At 38.7% G+C, this 18,270-nt stretch overlaps 1 protein-coding gene across 5 annotated transcripts in view; it reads left to right on the plus strand.

Moving 5' to 3' along the window:
* TMEM62 (transmembrane protein 62) overlaps positions 1-18,270 on the plus strand; it is a 52,313-nt gene that overhangs the window by 24,760 nt on the left and 9,283 nt on the right. For all 5 annotated transcript variants that reach the window (XM_030930144.1, XM_030930146.1, XM_030930145.1 and 2 more), the window contains 3 exons: positions 3,456-3,569; positions 7,725-7,809; positions 15,055-15,159. In XM_030930144.1, coding sequence (XP_030786004.1) covers positions 3,456-3,569; positions 7,725-7,809; positions 15,055-15,159 — 304 coding nt within the window. The remainder of the gene's footprint in view (positions 1-3,455; positions 3,570-7,724; positions 7,810-15,054; positions 15,160-18,270) is intronic.

The raw sequence follows: 18,270 nt of genomic DNA on the forward strand, positions 1-18,270 counted from the left end.
GAGTAGACCCTAGAAAGTTCTAATCTCAAGTGTTAGAGAAATCTAGATTCCTGCTTTAAAACAATAACATAATTTAATATAAGCACATTTTGAGCAATCAAAGCTTAAAAAACACAAATGTAAGTTCTTACTGTTATTTTAAAAGTTTTTATAATGGGAAAATTTTAAATATACAAAAGAGATAATATTATAATGAACTCCCATATATCCATCAGCCAATCTCAACAATTATCAACACATGATCAGTCTTGTTCCTTCTTTATCCCTATCTTCCCTCCCTGTACAATGATGTCATTTCATATGTAAATATGCCAATATGTATCAGTAAAAGATAAGGACTGTTTTGGCCGGGCATGGTGGCTCACGCCTGTAATCCTAGCACTTTGGAAGCCAAGGCGGGCAGATCATGAGGTCAGGAGATTGAGACCAACCTGGCTAACACAGTGAAACCCCGTCTCTACTAAAAAATGCAAAAAAGTAGCCGGGCCTGGGCGACAGAGCAAGACTCCGTCTCAGAAAAAAATGAAAAGATAAGGACTATTTTTAAAAAACTTAACCATGATACCATATCATACTTGGAAGACTAACAGTAATTCTGTAATACCAAACTACTCAGCTAATGTTCGGTTATCCCAATATGTCACATAGATAGATAGACAGAAATATACATAAATAGATATGTACATTTTCATTTGGTTGGTTCAAATCGGAATCCAATCAAGACTCATATATTCCATTTAACTGACTTGTCTCTTTTGTCTCTTTTACTGTATAGATTGCCTCCCTTACCTCCCCGCTCTTTTTTCCCCCCTTAAAATTTGTTTTGGAAACTGAATCTTTGGTCCTGTGGAGTTCCCTGTTTTCTGGATTTTTGCTGTTTACATCCCTGTGGTATCATTTAACATGTTCCTCTGTCCCCTTCCCCCTTAGTTTCTATAATTGGTAGTTAGATTTAGAGGTTTCATCAGATTTACATCTGTTTATTTTTTGGCAAAAGTACTTTATCTGTTTTTTTATGCTTTTAACAGGATACCCATGATATTTGCTTGTCTCTCTTTCTGTAATGTTAAGATGGATCAGTGTATTCAGCTTTTGGTAGCCTTATCCACTGGTGTGCTGGTAAATATTTAGCAACCAGCTTGGGGCAAGTTACAGGGGTCAAGGAGAGGGGATCCTGATTTGTAGCATTTCCCTGATTTGTACCAATTCCCAAAATATAAATATTTCTACCATGGCTGATTTTAAACTACCAATGCCATACTAAGTGGCCTGCAAAATTGCTGAAAACTTAACAGTTGGCTCTTGTGAGCAGTCAAGCCAGCTCCAGCACACTGCTGGCTCATCCCTCCATTAGCTTTTCACCTGAGGGATTTTAGTATCCATTGATGATACTTACCTAAATCCATTTTTTTCATTAGAGTTCTAAAATGGTGATATTCAAATTTTCTTTTCTTATTATAGGAATATTAATTAGAACTGTCCTATGAAGAAAAAAATTATCTCATCTATTTGGTACCCAGATATAGAATTCACACGGGAAATGCAAAATAAATTCTTCTTTCCCCATTGCCCCTTTACTAAACCAGTTTTCAGAATAATGAGTTGGTTCTTTAGTATCTGCCAAAGGTGACTGAGTCTTTTACATTTAATATTATTATAAATTCAAAGTTTAAAAAACATATTGACGTATGAAAACATACTTGACGTATTTCAGTCCATTGCATTTATTCTTTTCCATGCTCAAATTGTTCCACCTTTGGCTAGTGGGAGCCTCTTCATGTTGACTACTAAGCCCTTTGACACAATCCCAGTAGTCTTTGTTCATTTTCTTACTTTCTGATTTGATAAGATATTCCAAGCTTTTCTTATGCACTTTTTTCTTTAAAAATTTTTTTTAAAGTTTTACTTTCTGTGAGTACATAGTAGGTGTGTTTATCTATGGGTTACATGAGGTGTTTTGATACAGGCATGCAATGCATAATAATCACATCATTGAAAATGGAGTAGTCATCCTCTCAAGCATTCGTCCTTGTTTTACAAACAGTCCAATAACACTCTTTTAGTTATTTTTAAAAGTACAATTAAGTTATTGACTCTAGTCACTGTTGTGCTATCAAATAGTAGGTCTTATTTGTTCTTTCCATCTATGTTTTTTGTACTGATTAACCATCCCCACCTCCCTCCCACTGCCCCCTTACTACCCTTTCCAGCCTCTGGTAACCATCCTTCTACTCTCTGTGTCCATGAGTTCAATTGTTTTGATATTTGGATCCCACAAGTGAGAACATGTGATGTTTGTCTTTCTGTTCCTGGCTTATTTTACTTACCATAGTGATCTCCAGTTCCATCCATGTTGTTGCAAATGACAGGATCTTATTCTTTTTTAATGGCTGAATAGTACCCTATTATGTATATATACCTCATTTTCTTTATCCAATCATCTGTTGATGGACACTTAGGTAGCTTCCAAATATTATTGTGAACAGTGCTGCAGCAAACACGGGAGTGCAGGTATCTCTTCTTGTGCACTTCCTATTCAAGAACTGGAATGAGCTGTTTCCCTACAGAGCACTGGTTTCTTGTAGTGAGAAATGCTATTTTGAGACCATAATCTGGGCACCAGCCTAGCTAGCTCAGTACTGTTAGTTTTGTTGTTATTTCTAGGCCTTTTTAGGGAACAAAGGGAAATACAGACTTTTTTTTAAAGGGAAAATATGTTGCGAGTGCATGCTAATATTTCCTGTTTAAATGTAGAATTACAGGTTTTAAACATTTTTTCTTTTTTCTTTTTTTGACAGAGTCTCACTCTGTCACCCAGGCTGGAGTGCAGTGGTGCAATCTCGGCTCACTGCAAGCTCTGCTTCCTGGGTTCAAGAAATTCTCCTGCCTCAGCCACGTGAGTAGCTAGGATTACAGGTGCATACCACCACGCCTGGCTAATTTTTTGCATTTTTAGTAGAGATGGGGTTTCACTATGTTGGCCAGGCTGGTCTCAAATTCCTAGCCTCATGTGATCTGCCTGCCTCTGCCTCCCAAAGTACTGGGATTATAGGCATGAGCCACCTCACCTGGCCTAAGAAATATTATTAAAAGTACTTATAAGGCCAGCACTTTGGGAGGCCAATGCAGGAATATTGCTTGAGGCCAGGAGTTCAAGACCAGCTTGGGCAACATAGCAAGACCCCATCTCTAAACTAAATTTAAATATTAGCCAAGCATAGTGGTGTGTGCCTATAGTCTCACAGCTGAATCAGAAAGATCACTTGACCACAGGAGATGAAAGCTGCAGTGAGCTGTGATTGCACCACTGCACGCCAGCCTGGACAACAGACAGAAACCTTGGAAAACAAAAGCAACAAAGTGTAGTTATTAGAAACCTATTCTTATTATAATTTAGAACATTATAAATATTTCCATGTACATGAAAGTTACTTTTCTTCTGTGGTTATTACTAGGATTCTGCTGGAAGAAGTAAGAGTGTTCACCACATATTTTCTGCTCAAGAGAATAATCATCTTAGTTTTGATCCCCTGGCATCATTTATTCTTCGTACTGATCACTACATCATGGTAAGTGCATTCAATTAAACATTGCATATGTTACTGGATTTGGTAAATGCAGAGTCCTAAATAATATGCAGTAGTCCTCCCTTATCCGTGGTTTCACTTTCCATGGTTTCAGTTACCCAAGGTCATCCATGGTCTGAAAGTATATATAATAAGATATTTTGAGAGACAGAGACCATAGTCCTGTAACCTTTATTATAGTATATTGTTATAATTGTTCTATTTTATTATTATTGTTGTTGATCTACTGTGCCTAATTTATAAATTAAACTTTATCATAGGTATGTATTTATAGGAAAAAACATAATATATATAGGGTTCGGTACTATCTGTGTTTTCAGGCATCCACTGCGGGGGGGGACTTGGAATGTATCCCCTGTGGATAAAGAGAGACTACTATGATCATATGACAAGAAAGTTGAATCTTATAAAATTAAAGTTTAGTTATTTGTCTAGAAGAATAAAATGCTTTTAAGTTGATTTGATTTGAATTTAAAGAAGCAGAGGCATGGATGAGTCATTCGGGATGCTATAAAACCAGGATAACTAAGGGAATTATAACTAAGGATATTAGTTATAATATCTAAGGGAATTATAACTAAGGATATTAGTTATAATATCTAAGGGAATTATAACTAAGGATATTAGTTATAATATCTAAGGGAATTATAACTAAGGATGCTATAAAATCAGGATGCTATAAAACCAGGATAACTAAGGGAATTATAGGGACTATGCTAACTTGGGTTAAGGCTTTTTAAAGAATATTTCTTCCCACATCAATAATATGTGCTCAGTGTAGAAAACATGGAAAATTTAGAAACAGATAAAGTGAAATCAACCACACATCTTTCTTTTATCATACTATCCATTATAACCATTGTATTTGTCATTATGATACTCCATTTTTCACTCTTATACACACATGTATGTATATATACACACACATATACACATGTATATATGTATACACACATATATATAATTTTTTTTTTTTTGGAGACAGTTTTGCTCTTGTTTCCCAGGCTGGAGTGCAAAGACTGATTTTTTTTTTTGATGGGGTCCTCCCAAGTAGCTGAGACTACAGGCACATGCCAATACAACCAGCTAATTTTTACATTTTTTTTGTAGAGACGGGGGTCTTACTTTGTTGCCTACGCTGGTCTTGAACTCCCGACTTCAAGCAATCCTCCTGCCTCGGCCTCCCAAAATGTTGGAATTACAGGCATGAATCACTGTGCCCAGCCTTCTCATTGCTCATTAACATCCTTTTCTTTCAGACTGAAGAACTTCCTTTAGCGTTTCTTATAGGGCAGGTCTGGTGTTGATGAAATCCCTCAGCTTTTGTTTGTTTGGGAAAGTCTTTATTTCTTCCTCATATTGGAAGGATATTTTTGCTGGACATAATATTCTGAGGTAAAATTATTTTCCTTCTGAATGTGTCATGCCACTTTCTCCTAGGTTTAAGGTTTCCACTGAGAAGTCTGCTGCCAGACATGTTGGAGCTTCTTTGTATGTTGTTTCTTTTCTCTTGTTGCTTTTAAGATCCTTTCCTTATCATTGACCTTTGGGAATTTGGTTAGTAAATGCCATGAGGTAGTCTTATTTGGGTTAAAACTTCTTGGTGTTCTATGACCTTCTTGTACCTGAATATTCATATATTTCCTTAGGTTAAAAAAGTTCTCTATTATTATTTTTTGAATAAACTTCCTACTCTGATCTCTCTCTGTACCTCCTCTTTAAGGCAAATAACTCTTAGATTTGTCCTGTTGAGGCTGTTTTCTAGATCTTGTAGGTGTGCTTCATTCTTTTTCTTTTTCCCTTTTTTTTCCCTCTGACTGTGTATTTTCATATAGATGGTCTTTAAGCTCACTAATTCTTCTACTTGATCAGTTCTGCCCTTGAGAAACTCTGATGCATTTGTCAGTTTGCCAATTTAATCTTTCAGCTTCAGAATTTCTGCTTGATTTTTAAAAATTATTGTAATGTTTTCATTAAATTTCTGTGATAAGAGGCCAGGTGCAGTGGCTCACCCCTGTAATCCCAGCACTTTGGGAGGCCGAGGTGGGCAGATCACGAGGTCAGGAGATTGAGACCATCCTGGGTAACACGGTGAAACCCCGTCTCTACTAAAAATACAAAAAGTAACCAGGTGCGGAGGCGGGCGCCTGTAATCCCAGCTACTCGGGAGGCTGAGGCAGGAGAATGGCATGAACCCAGGAGGCGGAGCTTGTAGTGAGCCAAGATTGTGCCACCGCACTCCAGCCTGGGCGACAGAGCGAGACTCCGTCTCAAAAAAATAAATAAATAAATAAAATAAAAATAAATAAATAAATAAATTTCTGTGATAGGAATCTGAATTCCATTTCTGTGTTTTCATGTAGTTCATTGAGCTTCCTCAAAACAGCTATTCTGAATCCTGTTTGAAAGTTCACATACCTCTGTCACTCCAGGAATGATCACTGGTGCCTTATTTAGTTCATTTGGTGAGGTCATTTCCTGGATGTTCTTGAGGCTTGTGGATGTTTGTCAATGTCTGGGCCTTGAAGAGTTAGGTATTTATTCTAATTTTTGTAGTCTGAGCTTGTTTGTACTCATCCTCCTTGAGGAGGCTTTCCAGGTATTCAAAGACAATTGAGGGTTGTGATCTAAGCCTTTGGTCACTGCAGCTGTATCTGTACGAGGGGGCGCCCCAGGCCCAGTAATGCTGCAACTCTTGCAGCCTTACATGGGCTTGGTGAGCTTGGGTAAGAACTGGGAGAATTCTCTTGATTACCAGGCAGTCTTTTGTGTTCTTTCCTCACTTCTCCCCAAGCAGAAGGAGCCTCTCTCTCTCTTTGCTGGCTGCCTGGATATGTGGGAGAGGTGACCACGGTTTGTACCGTTCTGGGTCACACCTGAATTCACCACAGTACTGGGTCTTGTCCAAGGTCTGTGGTGACTACTGCTTGGCTACTGCTGATGTTTATTCAAGGCCCAGGGGCTCTTTAGTCAGCAGATGGTGAATCTTGCCAGGACGTGGTCTTTCTCTTCAACACAGCAGGTTCTCTTCTGGCCCAGGCTGAGTCTAGAAATGCCATCCAGGAGTGAGGGCCTGGACTCAGGGGCTTCAGGAATCTGCTCGGTGCTTTATTTTACTGTGGCTGAGCTGGGATCCAGGTGGCAAAACAAAGTCCTCTTTACTGTTCTCTCTTGTTTCCACAAGAGGAAGGAGTCTCTCCTGGAGCTGTACTGCCTGGAGAGTTGGGGGATGGATGACACAAGTACTCCCCTGGACACCACAACCGGTGTCTCACAGGGTCACGTGCACTCCATTTCCACTGGCTCTGAGCCCAGCGTAGTACCCAGATTTGCCCAAGGACTGCAGTCCTTGTGACTTGACTGCCTTTCAAGTTTATTCAGGACCCCAGGGCACTTGTTTAGTCAGCTGATGCTGGAGGTAGCTGGAACTCAGGTTCCTACCACTGGGGCAGAGGATTCCCCTCTGGCAAGGGTCAGCTTAAATGCTCCCTCTGTGGATGCTGGCAGAATTCTGCCCTGTGTTGTGTTCCCCTGTGACAGCACTGAGTTCCAACGCAAAGTCCCACGTCATTTTGCGCTCTCCCACAAGTGCCCAGATGATCTCTGCCACAGAATGGGGGAAGGGTGGTGTAGGCAATGAGGTACTGTGTTGTCTACCCTTTTTAGTGCCTTTTTCCTTGATATGATGTTAAAACCAGGTACTGTGATCACTCATCTGATTTTTGGTTCTTATGAAAGTGCTTTCTTGTGGGGATAGTTGTTCAATTTGGTGTTCTGAGGGGTAAGGGGTAGATGACTGCTGGAGGGTTCTATTTGGCCATCTTGCTATACCTCCTCCAAAAGGGGCTTGTTATGAATAACAATAGGTATTCCTTTTACTTTATCACTCTAGAGCTGTTTCAGGAGCCAGAGACAAAATCCAAATGTTATAATAATATGCTCCTATCACTGCTATCACTTAGAAAATTACAAGCATTTTAGGAGCTCTGACCAGTGGGGACAAAGACCAAAATATGTATTTCTTATATCACAGTATCACAGATGCCATTTCCATTTTTGTTAATAAGGCCACTTTAAAAATCTTTACAGAAAGTGTACCCATGTATCCATTTCACATTAACATCTATTTCCCTGCAGGCCCGGGTCCTTTTTGTGCTAATTGTGCTGAGCCAGCTCACCATTCTCATCACATGTAGATATCGAGGATACCCAGAGCTTAAAGGTTAGTTATGGTTCCTTTTATTCCTATAAGCCTTGTTCATGGAAAAACCAAACTCCGTAAAATATTTTAAAGAGGTTTATTCTGAGCCAATATGAATGACTATGGCCCAGGGAAAACACAAACTCAAGAAGCCTTGAGTAAATGGTCCTGAGGCAGTTGGATTACGTTGGGATTTATACATTTTATGGAGGCAGGAGTTACAGGAAAAGACATAGATCGCTACATGGAAGGCATGCATTGCTTCGGCCCCAAAAGTTGGGATATCTTGAAGTGGGGGCTCACAGGTTATACGGGGATTCAGAGATTCTTTAATTTGCAATTGGTTACAGGACTGAGGCTCAGTCTAAAACTTGTTGTCAGTAGAAAGGAATGTTTACGTTAAGATAAGGATGTTATGTCAGCCACAATATACTGGGTGAAAAATGACCTGTTTAGCAAGATTGATGTCCTGCAGGCATTAGATCTTGTTTGTAATTTGGTATCTTATTGTGACAGAGTCTGTTTTGTCCGTCTTATGATCTCTATTTTAACATTAATGATGGTCTGTTGTTGTGCCCAAACTCTAAAAGGGAGGGAGTATGACAAGATATGTCCAACCTCCCTTTCTATCATGGCTGAGAACTCAATTTTTAAGGTTTCTTTGGGGTCCCCTTGGCCAAGAGACATCCCAAAATTAGTTCAGGGTCAAAAAAGACTTAATTTATAAATTGATCGTTGGTAGGCATGCCAAAGATGTCAAAAGGTTTAAAACACTTGGTCAGAATAGGAATAGATGTCATCGTGAAGTAATAGTCACTCACTTAAACAGAGTGACAATTAAAAGACTTCAAAAACAATACAGAAAGTTCTGTGGCTGTAAACAAACAAACAAAAACCTTTCAAAGCTCAGTTTTCCTAAGAAATATTTTTTAAAAAGCTAATAAGGATAATATGAAACATAGCAAATTGTCTTGATAAAATATAAAATCTTTGTTTCTTAGTTCAGTTCCCAAAAAAGTAAAGAAAAAAAAATCTTCCTCAAGTGTGATTGCTCCTCCTTATGGGAAGCCTATTTAGATAACCTGAAAGTGAAACCTGATGGAAAGATACTTAAATATAATCAGACATAGGAAGAGCATGCGTCCAAGGTTATATGTATACACTATATTATAGAGGGACATAAACAAGAAAACTAGTACCTTGAGCAGGGGAATACAGGGCTTTTAGAAAAAGCATGGGAAATTTCCTGGTTATATGGACAATTCAGAAACATCAAGAAAAGCCAAGAGTACAGAATCGAGTTATATTGGAGGAAAACATTGGTCTATAAACTTTAAAGCTGCCATTCAGGCCGGGCGCGGTGGCTCAAGCCTGTAATCCCAGCACTTTGGGAGGCCGAGGCGGGCGGATCACGAGGTCAGGAGATTGAGACCATCCTGGCTAACATGGTGAAACCCCGTCTCTACTAAAAATACAAAAAAACTAGCCGGGCGAGGTGGCGGGCGCCTGTAGTCCCAGCTACTCAGGAGGCTGAGGCAGGAGAATGGCGTGAACCCGGGAGGCGGAGCTTGCAGTGAGCCGAGATTGAGCCACTGCACTCCAGTCTGGGCGACAGAGCGAGACTCCGCCTCAAAAAAAAAAAAAAAAAAAAAAAAAAAAAAAAAGCTGCCATTCAGAAGATGCTTGAAAATTAAATTTTAAAGAAACAGATTTTAGAATTAAGTCAAAACCTCTTGTGGCTGAGTGCGGCGGCTCACATCTGTAATCTCAGCACTGTGGGAGGCCGAGGTGGGCAGATCACAGGAGATCAGGAGTTTGAGACCAGCCTGGCAAACATGGTGAAACCTCGTCTCTACTAAAAATACAAAAATTAGCCAGGCATGATGGCACACACCTGTAGTCCTAGCTACTCGGGAGGCTGAGGCATGAGAATTGCTTGAACTCGGGAGGCAGAGGTTGCAGTGAGCCGAGATCACGTTGCTGCACTCCAGCTTGGGCAACAGAGTGAGACTCTGTCCTTAAAAAAAAAAAAAAGTTCCCTTCAAATTCCAACCATCCTGATGATATAAAACTTCCATTACAGGACCCATCCTTCATAAACCTTCCACAACTTGCTTAGACCTTCCATTATGCTCCTAAACTCCTAGTCTTTGTCCTATATTTTCCCCCCTTTTATATTGGAATAACTAGTTATTTTACCGTAAGACAAAAAATTACTCAGAATTTTTTTATTCCTTTATATTGAGACCACACAAAATTCTTTCTCATATAAAAATTATTGGTTTCATATTAATAAAATCTTTTTTTTGTTTTTTTTTTTTGTGTGTGAGACAGAGTTTCGCTCTGTCGCCCAGGCTGGAGTGCAGTGGCGCCAATCTCGGCTCACTGCAAGCTCTGCCTCCTGGGTTCACGCCATTCTCCTGCCTCAGTCTCCCAAGTAGCTGGGACTACAGGCACCTGCCACCACACCCGGCTGATTTTTTTGTATTTTTAGTAGAGACAGAGTTTCACCGTGTTAGCCAGGTTGGTCTTGATCTCCTGACCTCGTGATCCACCCGCATCAGCCTCCCAAAGTGCTGGGATTACAGGCATGAGCCACCGTGCCCGGCCTTAATAAAAATTTTGAATTTTTAGTAACCTCACGCTTTAAGTTACTCAGGAAGTAAGTAATTTTGAACTGTTATATATTAACATCTCATGAATATATAGTTTATAATCTCTAAAACAATTTTTTTATGGAACAATTTTTGAATGTGGAATTTACTATTTACTAATAGTAAGTATGTTTTGTCTTTCTATACAATTTAAGAAACCAAGAACAAACTTATACTAATGTTTAGCAATTTATGTTTCAGCATTTTATCTTACTTAGAAATGACTCAGACATTTCATGAGTATTTATTAATTAATTTAATATAATGTAACTTTAGGATTTAAAATCACATGAAAAGTTCATTTATAAATTTATAACATTTACATTCATCTAATTTATTTTTTAACTACACATAGATTACTTATGAAAACTAAGATATTAGATAAGAGTTAGTCATTATGTCAAGGTATCTTTCTGTTAATCATTTTTACAGCATGTGAATTTCAGGTGTTCACCTAAGTAAAAATCTTAAAGCTGACTATATAAATATTTTGCCAAAAACTGAAGACAGCTATTTTCATTAAATCAACTATATTAGTTTTACTTATCAAAGACTTACACAAAGATCATTCTGATTTTAGGCTGAATATATAGTTTTATAACCTTTTGGTCAAATCCTGGCAGCTTAAAACATCTAGCACAGACAAATGCAAAACTATCTGATCAGTAAACCCAGGCAAAAATGTATGCTGACAATTCTGAAGACATTTCTATTTTTATCAACAAATTTAAAGTCAGGTTATTTATGAAAGATTTACTTAAGTCACATGAACTTGCAGGCATTTGAGTTAATCACTATATTTTGATAGAAAAATATACACATATAACATACTGATGTTAAAAAAAATAAAAGCATATGGACTATCAAAAATAAAGACCTTACAGGAAGACCTTACTACAGTTTTTAACCTTAAAAATCGAGTCATTTTTTAGTAATCAGTCTTCACGCCTAATGGGAACATATTATTAAAACCCATTAATTCAGGTCAGGTGCAGTGGCTCATGCCTGTAATCCCAGTACTTTGGGAGGCTGAGGCAGGTGGATCACTTGAGGTCAGGAGTTCAAGAGCACCCTGGCCAACTTGGTGAAACCTTGACTCTACTAAAATTACAAAAAATAGCCAGGCATGGAAGGCGGAGCTTGCAGTGAGCCAAGATCGCACGACTGCACTCCAGCCTGGGTGACAGAACAAGACTCTGTCAAAAAAAAAAAAAAATTAAAAAAAATAGCCGGGTGTGGTAGCACATGCCTGTAATCCCAGCTACTCAGGAGGCTGAGGCAGGAGAATCACTTGAACTGGGGAGGCAGAGGTTGCAGTGAGCCAAGATTGCACCCCTGCACTCCAGCCTGGGCAAAAGAGTAGGACTCTGTCTCAAAAAACAAAACAAAACAAAACAAAAAACAACCCATTAATTCTTTCTTCAAATGTTTCTTTTCCTTTTGAAAGGTCACCAGTGCCATGTCAGTATCACCTCTCTGGATTCCTGAATAGACTCCTAATTCCTGCTCCTATAGCCAGTCTCTCTGTCTAATTCATCCTCTTAATTATTAGCCAATTATCCTCCTCATGGCATCTCATCCACAGATCACTTCTGTATGCAAAAGCCTTTAGTGACTTTCCAGAACACACTGAATAAAGGTCAGACATCTCTGCAAGACATTAAAAATCTTCCACAATCTATTCTTATTTAACTAGCCATGTCTTCAACCAGTTACCTGTATTTTAGCCTAGATACTTTTTCACCGTTCACTATACATGCCATGCTCATTTCTGTTTCCGTACTTTTGCTCATAGTATTATCCCTACTTTATATTTTTCTAAACTTATTTAAATCTTAGCCTCCCATAAGGCTTACCTTAAGACCTCTTTTGTCATACTGTTTTCTCCAGCCATTCCAGGCCCTAACGAGCTTTTGCTTATCTGAATCCCTATAGTTCTTTCTCACAATTAATTCTATACTTAGATAGCCACTTTGCTTTATATAACCACTTCGAATGTATATACATTTTCTCCTTAACCAGATTAAGTTCCTCAATGTAGGAACTCTTTTTTTTTTTTTTTTTTGACAGTCTCGCTGTGAACCCCAAGCTGGAGTGCAGTGGTATGATCTCAACTGACTGCAATCTCTGCCACCTGGCTTCTCGATCAATTCTCTTGCCTCAGCCTCCCAAGTAGCTGGTACTACAGACATGCACCACCACACCCAGCTAATTTTTGAATTTTTTTTTTTTTTTTTTTTTAAGTAGAGACGGGGTTTCACCATGTTGGCTAGGCTGGTCTCGAACTCCTGACCTCAGGTGGATCCGCCCACCTCAGACTACCAAAGAGCTGGGATTACAGATGTGAGCCACTGTGCCCGACTTCAGTGTAGGCACTCTTGCTTCCTAATTATCTTGTTTCCCACAGCCCCCACCACTGAATTTGGTGCATAATAGACAATAAATACTTGTTGAATTAATTTTCCTGATTCCTTCTTAATTTGGATGAAATCCCTGGGATCAAGGACTGATGATAGAGAAGGGGAGTATTGTAGTAGTGATTAAACAGTAACATGATTAACTGAATAGGTACAGTACACATCCTACGGAATGTTTTTCTGCTTATATTTATTTTAAAAATTCTATGAAAAAGTTCAAGAAGCATTATTATACATGTGTATTTTCCTGAACATAATGTAAATAAATAAATATTTGAGGTCCCCAGCCTCTTATATGGGGCTCTCAATATCTTTATATAGTTATTTAAATTTGAAACGTATTTTAACCTACATTGTTTCACTTAATCCTTAAAACATTCCTGTGAGGTAGTAGGTGCTGTTGACCCCGTTTTAAAGATTAGAAAGCAAAGGTTTGGGGAGGTTATGTAAATTGTCCAAGGTTTCATAGCTAATGAGAGATAGAGGAGAGACTCCAAACCCAAGGCTTCTGACCCCAGGTCAGTTCTTTCCTCTAAATAAGACTTTTCAACTTTGGTTGTACCTTAGAATCCGCTGGGGGAACTTCTGAAATTTCAGTACCTACAACAGCATTCTATACCAATTACATCAGAATCTCCAGGGTGGGACCTAAGCATCAGTCCCTTTTAAAGCTCCCCGGATGATTCCAATGTACAGTGAAGACTGAGAAGCACGGCTCTGTCGAAAGCAGTGTTTCTCAATCCTGACTGCTTAAAATCACTGAGTTGCTGCCTAAGATCTCCCTCTACCCCAGGAAAATTAAATCAGAATCTCTGGAGGGTGAGATATAAGCATGAGTATTTTCTAAAAGTTCCCCTAGGTTATTCCAATGTGCAGCCAAAATGGAGAATAATTACTTAAAATTTAAAGAATAGCTGCCTCTAAGGCTAAAGGATTTCTTAAAATAATAAATAATTATTATTCTATCTGAATATGTAGGCTAATACTTTGAGAAGTACAGACTAGAACAAAAAAGAAGCTGAGAGAATAACACACAAAGTAGGAAAGGTCATGCATTATTAGGCTTGGCATAAAATTAAGTGTTAGGCTGAGCAAGGTTATAAGTATAAAATGAATGTGCTGGTCTTTTAGCAAAGACATGACTTATTTAACTTACATTGGACTGTCTTTCACTGGGACTAGTCCTTTAACTATTTTTTACCAGTAGTGTTGCTTAGTGTACACTGAGCTTCCTTTCATAGTCCTCAGCTGACTGGTTTATGATCAGCCACATGTATGAGTGACATGGCTGGCTGGGGCTGAGGATCCGTGGTACTGTAGACTGTGGCTACAGAATGGAGCTTCTCTGAGTCAAGCCCTTACACTTCGGCTTTTTGTCACTGTATTTTAAAAGCATGCTAATTTGGAAAGTTTAGGGAAACCTTTCAATTGGAGTAAGAGGTTAGCTATGAGTTAACTGTATAATGTACGAGAAAGGACTATATTTGGACAGATATTCATATCTATGATTAGAATGAAGATATTTTGATATTTCTTTTAATTTACTTTTGAAATACTTTGATACACCTTTTTGAAGTTTGTATATTTGGACACTAAATTCCATAGAAAGCAGAGACTTGATCATCCTTTGAACAAACCACTGTCTTTCGAACCTAGCTCTCAGGGAGGCAGAGGCAGGAGGATAGCTTGAGCCCAAGAGTTGGAGACCTGCCTGGGCAATATAGCGAGACCCCGTTATCCACAAAAAGGAAGAAAAACAAAAAAAGACAAGATAAAATAGTATGCTGCTCTGTAGGTGTGTCCATTGTTTTCAGTTATTATATATATCTATATATGTATGTATATGTACATATATGTGCCTATATATGTATGTATATGTACATATATGTGCATATATATGAGTTTGATATATTGTGATATATATAAATATAACAATTATATATCTTATGATATAAATAAAATGTCTCACAACTATACCATTTCTTCGAACTCTGCCTTCTGCAATTCTAAGTGAACTGTCTCACCAGGATTCCTGCCAAATTCTGAATTTAAAGTGGTGTCATCTTTATAGTTACCATCTAACAAAGGATTTGCTGAATATATGGTAGATAGCCCATGAAAGTCTTCTAGAAAATGTCATAAAGAAACTGAACTTTGCATGTGTTCACTGAATTTTTCAACTTTATGTTTTTTAGAACCTTCAGGGTTTATAAATCTGACCTCATTTTCTCTTCATGTCTTGAGCAAAATAAACATCTGCTACTATTCTGTGTTGTTGTTGACACTATATACAGTGCTGGGTAAGTAAATTAGTGCAGATTGTGGGGAATTTTGCCAAAGAATATATTAACAATTTTGACAACAGAATTAGACTCTTGAGGGTATAACAAATGGCTCTCATGGATTCTTCATAAATCATTTTCTGGGACACAGTTTTGGAAAATAAAGCTCGTGCCTAACATGTTTAAAGGACGTTTAGTTAACACCAAGTTAACTTAAGGGTGCTGAGAAGACTGCTACAGAATTAGTATTTGTGTAGAAACCTAATAGAAGCTGAAATAGCACCTCCTTAGAGAAACCTTTGTGTGTCTTAAAGTTTTAGTCTATATCTCATCACACGTTTTATTTCCATCATTACCTTTATCAGACTTTATACTTATCTTCTGTGTTTATTATCTATTTCCTCATTAAAATATTCACTGGTAGGTGGGTACGGTGGCTCATGCCTGTAGTTCCAGGGGGCTGAGGCGAAAGGACTGCTTGAGCCCAGGAGGTCAAATCCAGCCTGGGCAACACAGCAAGATGCCATCTCAAAAAAAAAAAAAAAGTATATATATCTATCCATTGGTATTTTGCCTATTTTGCTTAGTGTGTAGTTCGTTGAATATTTACTAATGTGTGGTTCTCAAAAATTCAGGTCAAAAAAGAGAGAAGCTGAGATGAGCAATAGTTCAGGCATATCTGCACTCTTCTGTTGTATTATTATACCCAGTACTATCATGTGGCATATGACAACATTTCAGTCAACAAGGGACCCCATATACAGTGGCGGTCCCATAAAACTATAGTGGATTTGGAGGTATATAGTAGACTACATCATGTAGGTTTGTGTATGACATGTAAGGACAAAATTGCCTAAGGACACATCTCTCAGAATGCATCCTCATGGTTAAGCAATGCATGATTGTACTTACAAAGTCACTTAGCCACAGTTATTAAAAGCAGAAATCCCCGTAAATCTCTTTTAGACTTTTGTGCTCATGTTTCTTAGTGAATAAAAGTCAATTAGGAGTACATTAGCCTGTTTGTTGCCTAGTCTTAGTCTTTTACACTTTTATCCTCCCTTTAAACTTTGCTCATTAGTAACTCCCACCAGAGAACAAATGAAAATATAACACTTTATGATTCTGTGTAAGCTATGGCAGATCACCTTTGGAGGTAAGTTCTCTTGTTACAAGATAGGTTGAAGCTGTTTTTGACGCTTGTCTTACAAAATGAGGTAAAGCAAGTAATTTGGTTCCTGGGCTGTAAAACAAAACAAAACAAAATACATTAACAGGGAAGAATTGTTCCATTCAAAAAGTTGAAACCTGAAGAGAAAGCACCTTTTTAGATTCATATGTCTTTAATGCAGTTTATATAAAGAATATCCGAGAAAATTGCCTCTGACATTTTAAAGCTGAACCCTATTCTTGCCAGCAAATGATGGTATTTGCATTTTTTTTTTTTTTTTTTTTTTTGAGATATAGTCTCGCTTTGTTGCCCGGGCTGGAGTGCAGTGGTACAATCTTGGCTCACTGCAGCCTCTGCCTCCCGGGTTCAAGCCATTCTCCTACCTCAGCCTCCCGAGTAGCTGGCATTACAGGCGTGTTCCACCACACTTGGCTAATTTTTGTATTTTTAGTAGAGACAGGATTTCACCATGTTGGGCAGGCTGGTCTTGAACTCCTGATCTCAGGTGATCGACCCACATTGGCCTCCCAAAGTGCTGGGATTACAGGCATGAGCCACCCTGCCTGGTCTAGTATTTGCATTTTGAGAAGGCAAGTCTAACTGTCCCTTATCACTCTTGACAAACACTTGACACTCTTACATAAACCAGCACACTTACAAGACAAAATGACAATATTAATAATAATAATAATACCTAGAAACTCACACACTGAGAAGGGGGCAGTAAATAATAATAGAGAGGAGAGAAAAGTCAGCATGGCATTCTAGATGAGAAAACTGAAGCAAGTTCAACTTTCTACATGGTAACCGTGGTTATGTAGTTGATATACAAAGTAATGACTGTGGGCCTTCAAGAAGAGGTTAACATACATTCATTATATTAATGAGTGCATCTTAGAAAGATTTCTTTCAAAAGGCAGTTGAAGTTTTTTTGCTTTAAGGAGTAATTCTCAATCATCTGGAAATTTAACTTCTGTGGAATACCTCTTTACCTCTTAAAGGAAATGTTAATGCATTATATTGAGGTTATTATTGTTTTTTTTTTTTTTTTTTTTTTTTTTTTTTTTTGAGACGGAGTCTCGCTCTATCGCCCAGGCTGGAGTGCAGTGGCCGGATCTCAGCTCACTGCAAGCTCCGCCTCCGGAGTTTATGCCATTCTCCTGCCTCAGCCTCCCGAGTAGCTGGGACTACAGGCGCCCGCCACGTCGTCCGGCTAGTTTTTCGTATTTTTTAGTAGAGACGGGGTTTCACGGTGTTAGCCAGGATGGTCTCGATCTCCTGACCTCGTGATCCACCCGTCTCGGCCTCCCAAAGTGCTGGGATTACAGGCTTGAGCCACCGCGCCCGGCCTGTTTTTTTTTTTTTTTTTTTTTTTTTTGAGACGGAGTCTCGCTCTGTCGCCCAGGCTGGAGTGCAGTGGCCGGATCTCAGCTCACTGCAAGCTCCGCCTCCCGGGTTTACGCCATTCTCCTGCCTCAGCCTCCCGAGTAGCTGGGACTACAAGCGCCCGCCACCTCGCCCGGCTAGTTTTTTATATTTTTTTAGTAGAGACGGGGTTTCACCGGGTTAGCCAGGATGGTCTCGATCTCCTGACCTTGTGATCCGCCCGTCTCGGCCTCCCAAAGTGCTGGGATTACAGGCTTGAGCCACCGCGCCCGGCCGAGGTTATTATTGTAACGGAATTTTCAAAAATGTGAGTGTGCTTTTTTTTGTTTCTAGACTCTATAAGACACATATCTGTTCCAGGTATAGTGTCTACTAAGAAATTTCATAATCCAAAAAATATGGAGTAAAGGAGCAAATAGTTGGTTAGCGAGGATATCGAATACAACATAGAGATTAACAAAGAGGAAAGGCTATGAAATAAAATACTTATAGATGGCTAGTCTCATATATTTGCATTATTCCTATAAATGCATCTCATGATATATGTAATCAGAGTTATAGTTATTTAATCT

The sequence above is a fragment of the Rhinopithecus roxellana genome, chromosome 5, assembly GCF_007565055.1.
Source record: "Rhinopithecus roxellana isolate Shanxi Qingling chromosome 5, ASM756505v1, whole genome shotgun sequence".
In the NCBI taxonomy this organism is placed as follows: Eukaryota; Metazoa; Chordata; class Mammalia; order Primates; family Cercopithecidae; genus Rhinopithecus; species Rhinopithecus roxellana.